At 45.9% G+C, this 20,849-nt stretch overlaps 1 protein-coding gene across 2 annotated transcripts in view; it reads left to right on the forward strand.

The window, feature by feature from the left end:
• The first annotated feature begins 2,247 nt into the window (after positions 1-2,247).
• The window catches only part of ISM1 (isthmin 1), a 40,280-nt gene continuing 21,678 nt past the window's right edge, over positions 2,248-20,849 (forward strand). For both annotated transcript variants that reach the window (XM_082755660.1, XM_082755661.1), the window contains exon 1: positions 2,248-2,499. In XM_082755660.1, coding sequence (XP_082611786.1) covers positions 2,377-2,499 — 123 coding nt within the window. In that variant the 5' untranslated portion in view covers positions 2,248-2,376. The remainder of the gene's footprint in view (positions 2,500-20,849) is intronic.

Genomic DNA, 20,849 nt, shown 5'->3' on the forward strand with positions numbered 1-20,849 from the left:
CTTTATGTAATATGGAATAGCTCTGTATGATTTTCCGGCATATCCGCGAGCACTGGTGCAATATCGGGTGTTTCTCAACGAGAGATTGCAGAGGGCTATTCCTTGCTGCGATGCACGTGCGAGTCTCTACCCTATGCAGTTGTTTGTGTACATCATTCCTGCTATAGTACTAATACAGACCAAGTTTTTGGATTAAAAGTCCTTAAATCTGAAGGGTTGGGTTTTGTGGCTTTAGGTCACATCTTTAACGATAATTCAGTGCAATTATTTTAACCATATTCCTGTCTGATGCCTAATACTTTGCAGTGGTTATCATTGGAAGGGAAACCTATCTGCCTGGAAGGGTACGAGGCATCGTTCTGACTCAATCATGACCGCAGCCTTCAGCGGCACCAAGACCCGTAAGAAACCTCCCGCAAGCTCTGACCGCTCGCGCCCCAAACCTGCCAGATTCCTAGCGTGCCGCATGCAGAGGCTCCCCCTTCGTGCCTTGGTCCCTGCTGGTACTGCTCTCTGCACATCCTACCCTTGTGTTGCGGGAACACCACTGAGGGCATTACTCTTAGGCTGAAAATGTTTTTGGGGTGGGAACACTTCTTCCCCATTTGGCCATTTCGATAGCAGTTTCAGGTGGTGCCAGCTCACACACACCCCTCCGCCACACACCTGCCCAGGCCATGATCACTTGTGTCCTCATTTTCACATGGAACGACCTGAATTGTGGAAAAGCAACCTCAAAGATGCCAAAACTCTCTTTTTTTGTTGTTGTTAGGTGACTTTATTTACATTTCAAGTTTATTTGAGCTGTGTTTGTTCCTGTTACAGCGAGCTGGACCGTCAGCATTCAAAAGGGGCTCGGCTCCATCAGCTCCGGTGCCGGGATCCTGCCTCGCAGCAGGTGATAACCTAACCCTCACTTTCTTATATTTCCAAATACAAGTTACTCTGAAACCTGGGGGCTTCCCACCTGACAGCGACTGTTCCGGTTGCTTTTTTTTCCCCACCACGCTTACGCAGTCAGCGAGGAGGAAAGCGAGGAGCGTGAAATGCTTGGAGCCTGAGCCCTGCTGGGGACGCGGGACCAGAAGAAGGGGACGGGACGTTCGGGCACAGCTCCGTGCCCACGGGGCAGAGCTGGAAGCCCTCCCGCAAGGTGCAGGGCCCGGCCGGGTGCGGGTGCCCGGGCAGAGCGGGGCTGGCAGAGGGGCACGGTGGAGGGGGGAGCGGGGCGGGGGGGCGACGGCAGGCTGCTGCGGGAGCTGCGGAGAGGGAGAAGGGAAAGGGGGGGAGCAAGAAGGGGGGAGGACAGCAGGGGAGGGAGGCAGGGCAGTATAAAAGCATCCGACGCACACCTCTCCCGACACAGAGCGAGGGGGCGAGAAAGTTGCTCTGGAAGCAGCAGCAGCGGGAGCAGGAGCAGGAGCAGAGCCAGCCTTTCGCACACACGCACGCACGGTGGCAGGAGAGAGTGCGGAGCTGCCCCTGCCAGCACTAGGGCGGCTGGAGGAAAGAGAGGAGAGATGGAGCCAGGTATCCAGCTCCCAGGGAGGGCAGGCAGCTGAAGCTCTCGCAGCCCCTCGCCCGCCGCCCCCAGACCCCGCCGCCGAGCCGGGGGCAGCGCTCCGAGAGAAGAGAGGAGGAGGAGGAGGAGGAGGAGGAAGAAGAAGAAGGGGGGCGGCGGGGAGGCGGCGGGGCTGCCCCTCATCCCGCAGCCCTCGGGGGCAGCTCGCAGCCGGCCCGGGACGGGTCGGGACGGGGCCGGCCGGGGCGGGCGGGGGCAGGCGCCTCGCCGGGGGTCCCGCGGGGAAGGGGCAGCGGCGGGGGGGGGCGAGGCCACCGCAGCGGGGGGAAGCGGCTCCGGGGGCCACCCCCATCCCCCGGCGAGGGGGCAGGCGACAGCCGCCGGCTCCCTCCTCCCCGCGATGTGAGAGCCGGCCCCGGCGCCCCCTCCTCCTGCCCTCCCTCCTCCTTCCCTCCGACGGCCCACGGTGCCTCTGGCTTGCAGGGCCGCCCGCAGAGACGCCGCCGGCCCGCGGCCCCTCGGGGGCTACCTGCCGGCCCCCGCCGCCGGCCAGCGCCGGGACCGGGACCGTCGCCGCCGCCGTCGCCTCTGTCGCCGCGTCCCGCCCCGACGTGGCTCCGCCGTGGGGCTGCGGCCCCCCCCGCTGCTGCTGCTGCTGCTGCTGCTGCTGCCGCCGCTGCCCCGACGGCGGCGCGGCCCCCGCCGCCCGTCCTGCGGCTCCCGGGGCTCCGGCGGTGGCCCCGGCGCCGGGGACGGTGGTGGCGACGGCGGCGGCGGCGGCTCCTCCTCCTCCTCCGCCTCCTCCTCCTCGGCCGCCGCCGCTGCGGGGCCCTAAAGCCGCCCGGCTGAAGAGGATGGTGCGGCTGGCGGCCGAGCTGCTGCTGCTGCTGGGGCTGCTCCTGCTCACCTTGCACATCACCGTGCTGCGCGGCGGCGGCGGCGAGCCCCAGGGTCCCGGCAACCACAGCCAGCGGCAGGTGAGTGCCTGAATCCCCTCCCCGGACCGCCCCCCCGGCGCGGTGTCTCCCCCTAGGGGCTGAGGGGAGCCCCCGGGGGGCAGCCAGCCCCAAAAGGGAGTGGGTGCTGAGGGCACCGGGCTTCCCTCCCCCTGACACCGACGGGGAATTGCCAGGCAGAGGTAAAGGACCGCTTTGGGTTCGGTTTCCAAAGGGAAAACCTCTTTCGAGAGTGGTTCTTTTCATTCATTCATTTATTTATTTATTTATTTTAATTACTCAGGATCACATTTTGCTAGACTTTTGAAAGGGCCAGAGACAGCCATAAAGGGCTAAGAGGTGCAGAACCATCCAAATCCCAAGGCAAAGCCTGTAAATAGCTGGGCAGTTGCATGTGCTGAGGTCAAGTGCTTTCAGTTTCTCTGTGTCCAGGTGTTAGGAAAGAAACAAGCACCAAATCATGCAAGGCACTGACAGAAGATTTATCATGATAAGCAGCCCAAATGTGCATAACCCCCTTTATCACTTTTAAAAGAATTAAAGCACCAGCAGAGCGTTTTTTGAACGGCACCCCTGGCTGGTGGGCCACAGAGTGCAACCCCTCACTGCGGCCAGGATTTTGGGTCTGGGGGTTCCCCAGCCCGGTCCCAAGCGGGGATCAGACCCTCCTTGCACGGAGATCCCCGCTGGCTGTGGTGGGGGTCCTGCCCAGGAGTCCTCCCCCATGTGCCTCAGGAAGGGCCCAAGGCGCTGTCGCTCTTTGGGGCTGCCGCTCCAGGACATTTTATTTTGTTGTTGTTAATATCTTCAAGATTTCTGGTAATAATGTTTTATAAATGATGCTTTCTTTCCTCATGGGCACTTGAAATGCCTTTTAAAGTGATGTTCCTTGGAAAAGTAAATTTGGAGAGGTTTTTTTATGAGGTGTTTGCTATCATTAGAATAACCCTGAATTTGCCTTTCCTTGACAGGCTTGTAACATAATGAGGGAAACATCTGGGCAAGTGGGAACTCTGGGTGATGCCATTTCCCAGAGGAGCCCTTTTTAGAGCACTGTTGTAAAGTTAAGGTGATGCGGGAGGAGGAAGATCAGATAATTATCCTCGAGTGTTGTCACTCTGTCTCATCAAAATCTGTTGATTGGTGACTTCAAGAATTTTTTTTTCTGTCCAGTTATTTTTTTTTAACAGATAGATTAACAAAATTCTGTGCCTTTAAGCATCGTGATAGCTTTAGCAGTTCATGTTTTTGTCGTGTTTTGACATTTGTCAAATTGAGATTTTTATATTCTTCCCAGATGAATTGATCCTGCAGTTACATATTTGAGAGAGTGTGTCTGTACAAGACATTAGGGGAGGAAAGTATATCGATTAGAGCAATCAGTGAAACAGATGGCAGTTGATCGTTTTTTTTTTTTGGTTTTTTTTTTGGTTTATAACGTTCATGGATTCCTTTGCTAGCCAGAAAATACTGTGACCTGCTCCAGCAGATGGGACTCTGACAGGCAGATGCTTCCATTCAGGGCATTGCAATAGAGACCTGGAATGGGAGGTTTGCACTGGGGTCCGCAGCTTTTGGGGCTGAGTGATTTCTTGGCTGTGGCCGTGAGGTGAAGTGCAATGCAAGTGAAATGCACTGAAGTGAAATGCAAAACACTATTGCATTGCATTCCCTGGTAAAGAATCAATGCGGAAAGTGAAACTGTTGGTACAAATGAATGGGCATCTTTCAGGTTGTTATTGCTTATACTAAAAAAACAAACAAACAAAAAAACTATTGTTGATTTAATATAAATTTGATATATGTTTGATACATACGTGTGTGTGTAATACAGTGAAAGTCTGCTTCATATGTACAGCAGGCTAGCTTGTCACCCTGTCCTGCCAGATGTGCCAGAAAGTGCCAGGTGTTCAGTAGATGCATGATTTGCTGTGTTCCTTTCTTCTGTTTTTTTTTTTTTTTTTTTTCCTTTTTTTTTTTTCTCAGTCTTGCTATTTCTGTTGAATGAAAGGATTGTGAGAAAAGTGATTAAGTCAGTGTTTCAACTTATGAAATTTCATTGACCAAGTTTGTTGCACACATCCTGGCAAACCCAGAAAAAAACAATCTGTGCAGCAACTGCTTGGAAATGGATTTTGACAAGGCAAATTTGTGTAAAAACATACTACTGGTAGAGTTAAAGTGTTAGTGTTTGTTCCTGACTAGTACCAAATGGAGGGCATGATATTTTAGGATTTGTGCAGTCAGTTTGCATGAATAAAGCAGTGAGAACTTGGTCTTATGTGTCTGAAAGAAAATATGAAGTGTTAGTCCCAGTTAAAAAAAGAAAAGAAAACCAAACAAAGAAGCAAAAACCTAGCATACCCTTGAACCTCTCCCCTTAAAGTTGGTTCAGAAAGAATCCTTTCTAATCCTAAAGTAATGATGGAGATTCAGGTACTCTAAGATAAAGAGACTTGTGTGCACGTAGTCAGATTCATAAAGGGGGGAAGAGCTTCTCTTTCTCCCATCCTTGGTCCTACAAATGATGGAAGGATTTTAGAGGATAGGTTTGGACAATTTACTTATTTATTTATTTTGCCTCTCATTTATGTTTCAAATGCTGATAGATGAAAGAAATCCAGATAGAACTTCCATCCTAAAATTAAAAAGTTATTATTTTCCTACTCTTCTTCCTCCTTTTGGTGCCCTTCCCTGTGCTGTGCCTGTCCCTGAACCTCCTGGAGCGTTGTGCCCCTGGGGCTGGCTGTAACGGAGCAGCAGTGAGGAGAAAAGTTTGGACGCAGCAGTGAGGAGAAAAGTTTGGACGTACTCTGCTGGTGCTCTTTGGGACGGGTGAGATACAGGCACAGGCTTTCTCAGTTCGCTGCTGCAGAAACAGTCACTGGACCTCTGCCTTACTGCAGTTTCGTGCTGCTGCTAAAATCGGTTTTATGGTAAACTAACAAGAAGTGGGAAATCCAGATTGGAGTTGGAAAATATCTGGCAGTTTTGAGTTAGGATAGAGAATCATTTCTTTTTTTTCCTCAGTCAGAAAAAAAAAAAAAAAAAATTTTTTTTTTAGTGGGAGTGGGACAGGGAAGATTGGGATATTTGGTTTTTGCCAAACTCTATTAAGTACAATTTAATTAGCAGACAGAAAGTATTTTGGAGTACATTTTTGAAATAAACATAAACATTTGCATCTGAAAAAGAGCAAGTGAAGCTATTATCAAGAGATGGAAAACTGCTGCTTTGTGTATGCTTTTATCTTTAAACCTAGTTCTAAAACTAATGGAAGGCCTTCACATAACATTTGAAATATGTTTGTAATACTTTATGATCATCTAAAATTTCCTCTGCTTTCATTTGGAGAGAAACTAATTCATCAAAAAGTTTATTCCCATCACTTCTAATTTTTCCATACTGGGCACCGCACACCAAGAAAAGCCGTGTTCCCACCCCAAGACAAATGACCTGGTATGTGTGGTAACAGAGCCACCAACAACACGCGCTGTAGCACAAGTCAGATTCTCCACGGCATTACTTGCAGCAGAATTATGTTAGCAAGAAACGCAGTAGTTGTGCATAAAACTGGGGCCATAAAGGAGAATGTAGTGTGAAAAGAAGCACAATGCTGTGAGCAGCTTTTTACTTCTCATCTCCATGCTCCTTGTCCCTCTCAGTGAGCGTGCAGGCAATTACAGCGTATCAGAGACGGTCTCCGAGCCCTACGAGAAGAAACATGTCCTGCTGCTTACACACATCACTCCCCAAGTCCTGTGAGGCATCTTACACAGGTCTGAACTCCTGATTTTCTTCTAAGATCATCAGCTCAACATGACGAGAAGTTTGGAAAAGGTGTGCTGTCTGTTGCCTTTCCCAGGATGTAGTTCTGTGTTTTTAAGATTTGGCGTTCCGGCTGCCCATGTACTGGATTCAGGCACACTGCAAAATGTTCTCCATTCAGAGGCAGCAGGGAGCTTCAGCTTTCTGGCTTTCTCAGTCCGAGCAGGACTAAAGCTGTTTACTTTGGGAGAGTTTTAGACTGAGCTTTTTAAGGCTTTTTGGAGCTCTGGAGCTTTACAATTGGTTAGCTCTAATAGGAACTGGTCCTCTAAATCATCTCTGAAAAATTGTTGATTCGACGTTTTGCATTCATGTTTCCCAGACTGTCCCTGGCCTATATAAGATGCCAATAGCTGATTGCACATCATATATTTCATAACAGCACTAAATCCTCCTCTGCCTTAAGAGCAGTTTATACATTACACAAATGACTTTCAGAGCAGGTGTCTTATGAGTGAAGCAGGCTGATACTTTGAAAACCCAAATCTCTTTTGGTGAGGTTGTTACTCATCACAGAGGATGTTCTGTTTCGTGCTTTTTGACAGTGATAGTAAAACCTGTCTGTTCTCAGCAGGCCTCGCTGCAGAGGTTCTTAGCTAAAGCTCACCCTTACCATTAGCATATGTTCTTCCAGTTAGGCACTAAGCCTTACGACTGACTTACACCATGTGCACTTCATTCGCTCATGTCCCAAGGGAGAGAATTATGTGTGCTCTTTAGTGGTTTTGCTAGTGGGCTGTGGCTTGTTCCAGGATCTAGGGGGAAGGAAGGGTGATTAGCTTTACGTGTGCTGCCGCTGCCGCATGTGTGGAAGCAGAGGATAAAGCAGGAAACAAGGGTGAAGGAGTGAGACTGCTGCTCCGAGCAGAGCAGCGTGCTCTTGTCCAGGGCTCCTCAGAGAGGTTCTTCCACTTGCCAAACCTGGCTGCAGGAAAACTCCAGAAAATATTAATTAAACATCATACCTATCCCATTGATTCATTTCCCAGCAAACAAAAGCATCCCTAGTGGAAAAGAGCTGCCACACCTTCAGGGTAGGATGTGGCAAGCCTTTTTAGTACCTAAGACTACTGCTATAATTTAGAACAGGCATCCAGGAATGTTGTATTTAGTTATGGCTGCAAGGAGCACCGTCAGGCAGGTACAAATGTCTCTTTCTACATTAGATTTGACCAAGATGTTTGACTGAGACATATTTTGCTGAACTTCTCTCCAGCTCAACAGTTAACAGTTATTGTACAGCTCATCTTGAGTCATCAGTGATAAATACCTGGCATTAAATCAGAGGGTGCATCTCAATTTTGTCTCTGTGACTACAGCTCAGAGCAGTTTTTTCCTAGTGCCTTATATGGATGAGTCTGTTGTAATGTGGTATTTCTGTTTTCAGCAAGATTTGAAAACCTTTTTCCAACTTGTTATAGTATTGGCTTATTTGTGTGAAAAAAAGTGGAGTGCACATGGTCTTAAATTCATTCTGGGGCTTTGCTGGGGAGGCAAGAGCAGTTAAAGGGAAACCTGCTAACGTGTGGCTCTGAGCCTTACAAACAGAGGTGGGTGGTTGACTAAGGGTAGTGAAAAGGGTGGTAGGTTTGAGTCTGGTTCCTGAGAAGGTCCAGAGCCTTAATGATGTTCCTTGGTGACAATTGGAATAGAGACACCGGGCATTGGTACAAAGATCCTGGAAGGAGCAGGGTTGGCACACTTATATTGGTTCAACCAATGTGGGCAATCAGCGCTGGTTCTCGAGTAGCTTTTATTTTGCAGCCTTTGTTCGTCGTGTAAACAGAAGCCCGTTCTGCGCAGGAGGAACACAGCTAGTCCATCACAGCTATAGCAGCACAACAGCAGTACAGCAGTGCAACTGCTGACCCTAATTGTTATCTGATGGGCACAGAAATCTCTCCTTCGCTCCTCCTGCTTAGGCTGTCAGTCCTTAGGTCCAGCTGCATTTCCCCACTCCATCCTTCCTCACACCAGCTGTCCACAGAGACAGGAGCCCTCAGCTTGGAGCTCTGCTGTTGATCTTCACGGCCCCAACAATTTCATCATCATTTTACTGTCAGGCAGGAGCTGGTCACTGTGTACTCCCCTGCGGATTTTATCATGCACGTTATGACCTGCTAATAGGTAACCCAGCCCTAGCACTGAGAGCTTCAGCACACTAAGCTTTTCAACACCTTGCTCTGCTTTGCAATTGTTTTGCTGGGGAGAGATCTGTTTAACCAATTCAGGTAGTATTAAATGTAAATTGGGAACCGTGTTTTGAATTCAGCAGTTGTTCTTTTGTCTGCATCTGTATATTGATAACCAGGGCCTCATTGTTCCAAAATGGGGAAAAACTTCTTTAAAGAAAGCAAGGAGCAATGAAAGATTAGGTGAAAACTCTGGCTGTGTTTTGTTGCAACATCTGAAAACCTCACAAAGTGGAGTGCAGAGGCTGCCTGTCGCAGACTGCCCGGCCTCACTTCATGCTCGGTAGGACAAAAGTTCTCTCTGGTTATGGGGCCGCGCTGTAGTCCTCATTTGGAGGTGAAAAGGCTGCCTGCCTCAGTGCATCCTTCTTGTTTGCTGAGCAGAGCAGGCACATTGTGGCACAGCTCGTGCTTTCCTGTCTGAGGAAACTCTTGCAGGTCAGTAAGGAAGAGATGCCCGGCACAGGCCGTGCCCCACGCACATCTCTGCTGCAAAGCAGCTGCAGCACAGTAACCACAGATTTCTGCTCAAAACATCACCAGTTTTAGTCCTGCTTACTTGATGCTGAGAGAAATGCCCAAACCAAAAGGGGGAGCAGGCTCCCATGCACTCACCCTGTGTGAGGCAGTAGCAGTGATAACGATGCAGACTGTGCTATCTTGGACTTCCCACAGGTTTGGAGATATTCATGCTTAACAATTTCCTTTTTTTTTTTTTTTTTTTGTTCTTTTTTTTTCCCCCTACAATATAAAAGTACACAGAATGCAAGCAATGGTAGGAAATTATCTCGCCATACTCTTTTGATGCTTACATTCTCCTAAGTCATTAAACAATCTTTAAAGGCACTCATACTTCAAATATATATGCAGACAATTCAGATGTTTTCTTACACAAACATAAACTATAAAATTGAAGCAAGCTACTTTTTCTTTGGGCTTATATCCTGAAAATATAGTGACAGACAAGATTTAGGGGCTGTGCCAGGTTTAAGTATCAGAGTTGGCTGCTGCACACTTTTCTGTGCGTTTTACTGGTGTTCGTGTGAACGCCTGTGGTGGCACCCATCTGTACCTCACTTGTGCTGTTTGCAGTGTTGTTTGGTGCTTGTTTGGCCTGCTTTGCCAGATTCATATCTTGGTATCTGCCTTAAGACCACATTTTTTTTAATCAAAAGCTCTTTGAGTTGACTAACTTATGTTCTCCATTAAAGCTGACTTTTTTAAAAGCGTTATTTTTCAGTGGTAGCAGATCTAGGTCAGTGATGCATTTTATTTTTTCCTTTATTTTTGAAATCTCAACCCAGGCTCTTTGTGGTTGAGACTCCTTTGTTGTTGTTGTTATTGCTTGCAAACAATGTGTAGTATAATAGGTCTCCAGGCATGAGTGGAGGCTGTAGGCACTGTCACAATGAATAATAAAGTGACAGCTTACAGCAGAAAAATAGAAAGTGCTTTAGTAAGTTGCAAAAGGAAGTATTAAATAATAGAGTGCTTACTGTTGCATTGTAATACCATTGTGCCCTCAGGATACTGATTTTAGAAGTTTTGAAGACAGAAAATGCCAGGTTAAAAGTCACAGTTGAACACATTCGGATGAGCAAGGCTTCCAAGGAATAGAGCAGTGAGCTTATTGATCCATCCATAAGAGCAGAGCGTTTCCCGTGCTGGTGTTTCCACATACGTGTGGCAATCCAAGTGATGGCTCGCCACAGTGGTCAGTTGTGCGGCAGTATAATACTTGGTCGGAGGAGCTGGTGTGGGTGGTACTGGTAAGCTGTCCCTTCATTCTTTTGCCCTTGTTTTTCTGTGCTTGGAGGAATCGTAGTAGTGGGGCGTATTTTTGTATTCTTCCCTTCTAGCTGGCAGCAGGATGAAAGCAGGCCTCGAGTTGTTCACCTCTAAGCTCTTTTGGTCTAATGACAATTCGAGTCCTTTTTTAACTTACGGAGATGCTCATAGAGATGGGAGAGGAAAATCAGAGATGAAATCTTTCTTTTGTCAGTCGCAGTGGGTCCAGTCCATGTTGAAAGGCAGGAGAAGTTCAAAGGTACCTTGGCTTTTGCATCTCCATGCTGGACCTACGTTCTCAGTGTGTTTAAATTGACCTTGCACCTCTGACTTTCATGAAGCAAGAGGAGTCAATGACTTGCGTTGGCTGCAGACCGAGCCAAAGTTCCTCTTGGATCTGAATATTTCACAACTCATTTTTTCTAAAGAATTGACATGCATGTAACACACTTAATCAGGGCCTCCATCCTTGTAGACAAGCTGGGCTTTGGCATGTGGTTTTCTTCTGATTGCAAGAATCCATTTCCGTCTAAAATGTTTCTTTGTTAGTTTCATACCCACTGAAAAATCTTGGGCTGTTTTGTTCCACAGCAGCTCTTCTTCCTAGGAAAGATTACAATATCCTCTTTGCCTGCATGGCTGTTGAGATCAGTGCTTGTGACGATACCATGAGTGCAGCGTATAAACCACCCAGATAATTTGTCCCATCTTTTTCCATCCCTCTTTACAGTTCCGCTCTGAAAAAGCAGTCCTCCCCTTCTAAGGAAGAGGCACTGGGTGGGTGCTGTCCTCAGGCTGAGTTTAACTTCCAGAAAGGCATCTGGCCTTTACATTCCCGTTGGATCGGATATTCAGGAATCGAACGATGCACGCTGTCAGTGAAACATCTCTTCTTGCACAAGCCCGGGAAGGCTGAGTGGGAGGCGAGGTCCTTTCCCCAGAAGGTCTGTGCTGTAGGTGCAATGGAAAGGCTGCCAACGAAGCACAGAGTAATGGAAAGAGCAGCGAGGAGGGCCTAGTGACAACATGGCTATTTTGGGTGCTAGTCTTACAGAAACGTCAAATCATTTTAGTATCTTTCTCACTTAAAAGTAAGCCATCGGCAGCAGGTTTTGCCATGAGGAAACCAAAATTACTCCACTGGAAGCAGTTGCCTAAGATTACTGCAGGTGTAACAAAGCATACTCTTGCTTGGTTTTATCTGCCACCTACATATCAGTACAGGATTTTAAAACCAACGTGAACTTCATCTAGATATACTGTTACTAATTGGACATTTGCTAATGGCTTTTTGCACAAATTACCTAAATAAACAAAATGGATTAATAGCTTAAACAGATTAAAACTTCTCATTACATTGACATAAAATTTATTAGAAAAAAATAGCAGCCAGAGCTAGGTAGTCTGGATTCCATAAAACCCCACCAGAATCATCTCCTACATCAAATGAGTTGCTTATACACTCTTTAATTTCATACCAGGAAATTACTTAGCATCTACTTAGTGGTACAATAGCAATAAAACTGCCCGTGCCTTTAATGTCTGCGGATACAGCTCTTATCTGAAAGCATCCTTTGAAATTACCTCCGTGATCAGCCTGGATTATTTAAGATGCGGTGTATATGTTGGTGTTTTGTGCGGCTGATTTCAAGATTCGCTGGCCTGAAGGAGTCTGTAAAGGTTCACTGCACAGAGCAGGCTGTAACAAAGCAGTTAATGATTCTTGTGACATCGGTGCTGCCATTTCAGTTTATTTGAATGACACTGGCATTCTGTCTTAAATATATCACTTTTTATTAGTTTTGGGGGTTTTTGTTGCCTTTTTTTTTTATTTTGAAACCAACTAGATATTAGGCATGGGTATGCATCTTAGCTAAACTATAACCTAGCAAGTCCATGCCTTTTGCACTGCAGAGCACCCAGAGTTTTTCTAAACATGTAACCACAGTGATATTTTTATAAAGGAATGTTCACCTCATGGGATTTTTTTAAGGTGTTCTATTTTTTTTCCAAGTTACAGCTTCACTTTATTGTACATGATGTCCAATAAAAAAGATATATGTCTGTGATTGGACTTTGAAAAAGGGCCACGGTGCCTATTCCATTTAAAGGGAATGAAGTCAAGCAGTAAATTTGCTGGTCGCCCTTTTCATATTGACTGTATCTCGGCCAGCAGTTGGTCTTTGATGTTGTAACAATAGAGCAAAAGCAGAGGAGGAGGAGGATTAGGACCTCCATAATATAAAAACAAGTCTGCATTCATCGTGATTTTTACAGAGCACAGTCCATGTCTATTGGAGGTTTGCAGTGGTCTGCAGAGGAGTGCTGCAATCTTAACATTTGCAGGTGGTTTACAATTCATCCATCATTTCTACTACCATCTCCTCTTAATTCAGAGTTTGTTTAGGCTTTCAGCATTTAACTTTTTCTGTCATCTAATTCGTTCCTACAATAGGAAAACAGATGTACGTCAGGATAGAGCTTCTGGAGTATCATTTTCCTTTACAGGGATTGATTGTCCTGTTATTTATGAAAGGCTAGCTGCAGCTGGCCAATAGAGTATCTATTCCTCATCTTGCACTTTAAACTCCAAGCTTTTATTGGGAAAGAATAGAGAGGTTGATATGTCTATGCTGAACATTTGTGGAAATATATTTCAAAAGGGAACCTAGGGCAGCCACACCATGCCTGTGTCTTCAGATGTTCTGGAACAATAGCACCAAAGGTTTCAAATGAACTCTTTAGCCTGATAGAGCCCTGGAGCTTTTGATATGCATTTAAATGGTGGCAGTGCTGGCTCTTGCTCTTGATCACAACACGCAGAAGGAAAAGGGTCATCCATTTCATGAAAATGCATAAAGTACCAAACGACACTAAATGCTGGTGAGAATAGGTAGACTTTGAATTGTGGGAAGAGCTTGGAAAGAGCTGAATAACGCACAGTGCACCATTGTGGCGTGCGGGTAACCTGGGGGCAGTGAGAAGCAGGGTGCACCGGGTGTCCCCAGTGACACAGCGGTGGCAGCAGCAGCGAGCCCAGTGCAAGGAGATCGGTGTCAGAAGCCCAAAGGCAGCTCTTAAGAGACCATCTGGGCATGCGCCAAGTGAAGTTGCTTTACTGCACCCAACCCCAGTGGCTCTGGCTTAAGGCATGACCCTGCAGTGTCCTGACAAGGCACACCTGCAAGATTCCCTACAAAAGAAACCTGGCCAAAAGAAGCGGGGTGAGGAAGATGCCAATTTGTAGTGCATTTGACACCTTAGGACTTGATTTCAGGTTGGATCCTGGGCCTTCTGGGTGTCCAGATGAGACCTGTGAGCCCAAACTCATGAACAAGTCGCCACTTGCCAGGTGAGCTGCAGTAGCTCTTTAGAGCCTTATCCCACCTTTGTCCCACAAGTACAAGGTGAGTTGTACCCATCAGCAAGGGGCTGGTGCCTCTGGCCAGAGCCGAGCAAACAAATCCTGCCCAGGGCAGCTGGGCTCTCAGCAGGGTGATTGCATCCTGTCCCTGGACAAACCACTTCAAGGACTTGGTGGATACCAAATGTACAGCTTGTCAGTGAGGAAGCTGGTCTTTTATTTAACATCCACCACAATGGCCATTAAAAAGGTAACATCTGGTGCCGAAAATACACACATGGTATTTCTGTGCTCTGCTGTATGTCTCCTTCATCAGGCCCAGATACAGCAGTGTCTTAGCTGTCTCTGCTTTCCCCAAGATGCCAGCTGATGAAAGCAAACTACGTGAGGCTTAGCCAGCATCAGATGGGAGCTCTGGGTAGTTAGAGGCATCTCTGGAGTTTAAAAGAGTTTGCCCTTGAGGGATCAATAATTCTGAAAAAGCTGCTGAATTCAGTGGCACTGAGTTTGATTCTTGCTCTTCTTTGATCTGACATTCATGGCTTTTTGAATGATGTAAGACATGTCTGCCTTTCTCACCTACCCATTCTTCTTTCTTCTTCTGCCTGTCTCTTGAAAGGATCTTTTTTCTTGTATTCTCAGGAATATCGCTATCGCAGTCCTTGCAACAAACGAAAATGAGCTAATTAGTTGCATAACATCAGAGCAAGGGCCAGTTTAATATCACCTCTCTGTTTTTTTGTTTTTTTTTTTGTTTTTTTCTCTATTCCATTTAAGTCTTTCCATAGTAAAATCCAAGAGGAGACTGCAGCTGAAATTGTGCGTTTGCACACATGTGGAATAAGTAGGGGAAAGAGTTGTATATGCCAATTCCCCAGCACACACTGCTGCTGTTGGTAAAAAGAGCTACAATTACACTGCAATCAGGTTATAAACCCCACAATACTCCCATGACAATCATCGCAGTTTACTGGTAAGAGCCATATGAGGAGAGAAGACATATATTTATCTCCTTAGCACAGTTAAGGAGCTGGAAGCGAGTTCTGTGCCACAGCCTACCAGGAAATGCTCTTCCAACCTGCTCTGCAGCACACGTGCTGCGGACACTTTGGGCTCTCCCTTTACACAGAAGCAGTTCTTCCTCCCTGGGCTCTGGCGTATCATCTAGGGTCACAGCTCCATTCCTCTAACGGGGGAGGCTAGGGTCTCTCAAACCCGGGCTGCTCATCTTTCCTCCTCTACCTTGCTGCAACATCTGGCTGCTGGGGCTAGCCTAGGGATGGTTTTGGCCAGCTCCCTACAGTTTATTGTCAGTGGCATCTGGGTGGCTTCAGGCACGTGGAACGATTATAGCAAATTTGAAAAATAAAACCATTTTCTAAGAATAGCCTAGAACTAACCAGCCATCGTGGGGTGGGGGGAGACAGAAATGAAGATATTTTCTTTTCACGTAAGTGTCAGATTCAAAAGCATCTGCCTTGCTCAGTGCATGTATGGTATTCATTTCCTGTCTGCAGTCTATTGGAATGCCCCCCGAGTCGTTTGAAATTGAAAATCGAGTCATGCTTCTTTAATCAGCTCTAGGAAATAGTCCCCCTCCCTTACTATTCTCACAAAATGTATATATACATGCATTGAATTAATAATATAAAAAGCCCACATTTCTCCCCAGGGCAAATCCTTTCTCGCTCATCTCTTAAACAGGGGAGGGTCCTTGCATTGTCTTGTCATGGGGCTGCGCATCACCTCGCTTGCTCTTCTTCCCCATCATGTCACTGGAGGGAGGCCTTTCTCTTGTCTATCTGCTTCCTCTCCTTTCTTTCCCTCCCTCTGCCATTAGGGCAGTTCACAGCGATGTAGAAAGAGGGCACAGTGCCTGCTGATGATGCCTTGACAGACAAACACGAGTTACCACGCTGCGTGTGCAGACGCCATTTGTGCTAACGACTTCCAGTTGCTCGTGTCTCAGTCTCCAGCGTTTTCTGACGGAGAGCATGCAGCAGCACCCCCAGCCTCGGAAGAGCTCTGCTGCAGGAGCAGAGGTGCACGATCCCGAGGCAGCTGCTCAGGTTTCTGCTGCTGTTTTTCTGTAAGCTCCTGGGTGTAGTAACAGCCCCTTCTAGAGAGTGTTGTAAGTCATATATTTGGGGCACAGGTATTGAATATAAACAAGCGCTGCTTTTCCTCTGCCTTCACCCTCTAACTTCCATCAAAATAAAAAGTTGTGTTGGTGGGGAGTGCAGCTAACTGAGGGTCGAGTAAATTATCTCACAGTGCTTCGATGGCGTGTGTGTTTTGAGCATCAAGACCAGCGACTTGCCATTTTTCAGGCACAGAAGTAGTATTGCCAGAAGCACAGGAAACATCATGTTTTTGGAATATAACACTTGTCTGCTTTCTTGCTTTCCCGTTATTAGCTTTTGCTTATGTGATGAAGTCATCATGTAACTTTTGGTCCACAGGGACTAAACACTTTCTAGTCTCTAAAAACATCTGCCAGCTAGCACAGCCAAAGTCACAGACACTTTTGAAAGCATAGGGTGGATATTCAGTGGCATATAAGAGGGAGACGCAGAGGCTGGGAATAGCTGTTCCTTGGAAACTAACAGCTGAAGGCAACTTTGAAAATTGAAAAGGTTTCAAGTAAGGTTACTCTTTTGGCTAGGGAGAGATGAAAACTTCATTTATTAAAGCTGGTTCACCTAGTGAAATCCTAGCTACAGTGATTTAGTGGAATAAACTTGCAGAAGGACCCAGTTTAAAACCCATGAAAATAATTTCAGATGTATGTTTGTTCTCTTTCATTTACACTGACTTTTTGTTTGCTGGCCTGCAAAGCCTGACCAAAAAGTTGTATACAAAAAGTATTAATACTCTGGATATCCTTTACTTTTGTGGTTTTGATTACAGCTTAAGGCAGAGTTTCCCATTCTCTTGGAAATGTGTGTATAAATTAAGATACAGATTTCAAATGATGACTTCAATTAAATTTAGCCATGGCATAAATGGATTCTATTTAAAACTATATTATGCTACTGATTTTATGCAAGGATTTAATAAAGCCCAAAAGAATCAGTACGTTCAAAGAATTTGCATTTTGGCATCACAGGTTATAGGAGTGAAATAGTTGGCTTGCTCTTCAGTTGTGCATTCGCCTGTTCAACTGCTAAATCAATGAGTCCTGCGTGGAGAGCTCCAGCCAGGCGGTGATTACGGGGCAGATCATCAGAGTCATGAAGAACGACTAAAAGTTTGCCACCAGCTTAGGCAACTGGAAATATCTGTTAACTACAAGCAAAACTTGGCACTGATCATCTGTCAAAGCCCTACATAATTTTAATTCTGTGCACTTGGCTGTCTCATGGATGGCTGAATATCTGCTGAAGAACAAAGCATCAGTGTGTGCTGCGTTAGAAAAAATTGCTAAAGGGCCTCTGTTTTTTCCTGCAGACATTGAATTGTAATCACCATCAAGTCCATTTTATTATCAAAGTGTTTATACAAACTGGCAGCTCTTCACCTCTAAGTTGAGCCATACTGTTTGTATTTTCCAGCTGAAAGAAAACACGAAATACAAGCAAACAACAGAGCATGAAAAATAGCTGTGCTGTGAAATGTGTGTCCACAACATGTAGGAAAAAATTGCCAGATCTGAGTATAATATGGTTGGTTTTCTCCTTGAGCTCTGAGGAAAACAATATCGACTGCCAGAGCAGTTCAGCTCTGAACCCAGTGTTTAGTAATGCTGTGGAAGAGATGGGGAGCCTAGTGAGAGAAGCTCACCAGACGGAGGCCAAAGAAAGGATGGACCAAGGCTCGATTATTGCAAGCATATGGAGGCCATTTATTCAGCCTCAGCGACGGAGGAATGGTAGGAGAGCTCTTCTGCTCCGGAAAGTCCTGCCATAGTGTTGGGCATGTGGCTTGGGAGAGTGGTCTGGGACTTGCTGGAGCTTAGGTGGGAAGGTGGCCTCAGTACCACTGCCCCTGCATCCCTGCACATAGCATAAGGCTCAGCTGCGTGTTCAGCTCTCAAGATTTTCCATGGCACTAGGAAGCTAGAATTTTCTAGTGAAAAAACAAAAACAAAAACAAAAATAAAATCAAAAGCTCTGGTTCTGAGATGGGTGTTCCCAGATGCTTTGAGGTGCTGCTTCTGCTGTACACAGCTCCCGAGAGCAACCTCAGCGTGTGCCAGAAAACCAGCAGTGGTAGGGCACCCTCAGCTGCATAACTGTGCTCCTGCTGGCACCCAACATTTAGCCTCCAACAGTGCCTGTGGATCACCACTTCCACTCTGAAGTTCTGCTGTCTTATCACAACACTGTTTGCAGCTCCTGCAACTCCTGTTTGTCACAGAAACACAATCAAAAGCCCCACAGCCCCTGGAGCTAATGCATCCCACAGCAGTACCCTATGGGATGCCTGGGTTGGTGTCTCCATACCCATCTAGTCATACATGCGGGTTAAAGAGAATGAGATGCAATGTCATTTTGCTAATTTTTCTGGACTGAACTGAAGTATTAAAAAATAGACTGTGTTAAACAGGACTTTCTTTTTAGTAACTGTAACAGCAATTCATCTTCTGTATGCACAATGCTTAAAACAGATGATAGGTTTTGCAGCCACTTTGTGAAAATGATTGCGTACTTGCAAGGCAGGGTAGTCCATTTTAAATGATTTAAGAACAGTGATTATCTAAAATGGGCTATTAATCACTGCACCAATTAATTTGTGTGGCTTTCCAAAGATAAGTAAGTCTTTCGCCTCACTGATGGTTGTGAACATGAGGGACAAGCGTTCTTTAAGGAAAATGTGAGCGTTTCAGAAGCTGGAGGGTGGATGTGCCACACCTCTGGTGTGACTTCTGGAGGTGGGAGCTGTCAGTGACTTCGTGGAGCGAAGGGGAGCTGCAAGGTTCAGCGCCACTACAGAAATTGAGTATGAGCCTAAGAGAGCTGCTTGTTTTATAAGAAAGTCACAGCAGAGCTACGAAGAGAACGTGGGTCTCCTGACTGCCTGGACTGTACGTGGCATTAATCATAAAATAAATTTTCCTCTGTGTATCTCCGATAATGCTTTTCAGCTGTTAGCCGCCCTGTCTGCTTACCCAACTCTGTCCTCATACGTCTTCATGCTAGGTCACGTGCTGCTTACACTCACGATATAAAAAGTAAATAAATAAAACCCAGGCATCAGATCACCCAAGTTCGTTACGGATCTTGGATCTGGGGAGGTGAAAGTCTCATGCGGTATCCTGGTGCGCTACTCAGCCTCCCCAGATGGGTTAATTTTAAAGTGATCATTTGGCACTAACCTGGAAACACACGACAGCCTTCAAAATCAAAACAATCTGTTTAGGCAGGTGGGGAATGAAACCAGCCCTAATGGCTATAATGATTTTCTGTGAAGGCCCCAGGCCTCATTTTGTCTCTGATAGCAATATAATCTTTTATAGCGTCTGTGAAGTTTCCTAATAAATAAATGTTCCTCATTCCTGGTGGTTGAAGATGCTGTACAGGTGCATCATGAAAGTGCATTGACAGACTGTCGGGTTTCAATTCAAGACCTCTTGTCAAGATCATTTTACAAGATATTTCAAAGGAGTATACAAGAAATAAAAAATAAAATAAAATAAAAGTGGTGTAGCCATAGCAGGGATTTGGTAATAGATTCCCTTTCTGTCTGGGAGTTGTTAGGGTTATAAGCTGCATCAGTATTCCCAAATTCTTTCAGCTTCATAATTAGCAGTGTTTGCAAATGTGCCTTTAGCTTGGCAAGTGGGGAGAAAATGAAAGAAGGTGAGTAAGAACTATGAAGGACAGAGAAAGAGCAGCTCCTACAGAAGGTTTTCTGTCGGTCCAGCCATTCCTCACCTATTCCCTCTCTTGGTTGTTTTTCCAGACCTAGAAATGGGATTAAAATAAAGGGAAGAGGAAGGAGATGGGTTCCTCACTTGCTAAAAATGCAGGGGACTTCCCTTTTCCCCTAGTAGGGTATTTTTAGAAGTTCCAAATTCTGTTTAATTATCTACGGGAAAGAGAAACAGTGCACTTCCCTGCAGCTCGCATCTAACATGATGGAGGTAGAAATAATAAGGCAGCAGTGGACAGAGCTAAAATACCCATTTAATTATTGGAAATTTAAGCTGCAGTATCAGGTAGGAAACTTTACCTGTATGCAGAGTTGTATCTTGCTGCCTTAAAGCACTCCATGGTGTAAGTCCCAGCGGGATCACCAACTTTTAAAGTTATCCTCACAAAATCCCTGTGAATCGTTCTTCCCTGGTTTACAGGTAGATGCAAATACATCGATATGTGGGATTTTAAACCAAATCGGAGTGACTTCATCAAGTCTCGTATCAGTCCATGGCAGAGATGGGATAACGATGCTTGGGGGTCTGCCTTATTTTTTCATGCGTGGCCCAACTCATCCGTCACACTCCACCCTGTACAGCATCTGCCATAAAGGAGACAATAGATAGCACTTTTATCTCTGTGCTCTCTTTTCTAATATATTTTAACTGTGCTCCCTGTTTGCCACTTCTTCACAGAGCCTAAACCCAGCAGACAAGGGTTTCTCTCCCCCCCTTTTTCAGTGATGACTGTGGCAGGGCATGTTAGTGTGTAACACAAACAGCGTGGCAGATTCTCTCTATAGGGTTTATTTCAGTGCCTCGTCACACGGCTATGAATAATGAGTTCCTGCCCTTGTATACTGTCCACACTGAGAGTGCTCAGAAATCCTAAGCTGTTTTCATACTGGGGACTTCCATAAATATCTGATCCCGCGGGGATGGCAGAGTTGTGGCTGACAGCAATCATGAGTAACCCCTTAAAAGTCATCCTAATGGAAAGTTTAAAAGTTATGAATAATCCTGTTAAATGAAGGAAAAAAAGTGATTTATCTTAAAATATTTAGAGCAGATGCATCATTTGAGCAATAAACCAATGATGTGCCTGATTTAGAAATGTCATAACTTCAAAGAAACTGAGTCAGTAGTTCAGCATGAAGTGACATTGCTTCTGAAGCAAGGGAAGCAACCCCGCTTTCCCAAAAGCAATCGGAAATACAAATTGTGTACACCCAAAAATAAATAGTGTGAAATAAAAACATGTGAAATGACTTAGAAATAAGAAGAGGATTGCCCTCCCCAGGTTTTCATCTGTTCGCTTTGGAACACAACCACTGCTTTCCTC

The sequence above is a fragment of the Aythya marila genome (genome assembly GCF_965140915.1).
Source record: "Aythya marila genome assembly, chromosome: 3".
Classification (NCBI taxonomy): Eukaryota; Metazoa; Chordata; class Aves; order Anseriformes; family Anatidae; genus Aythya; species Aythya marila.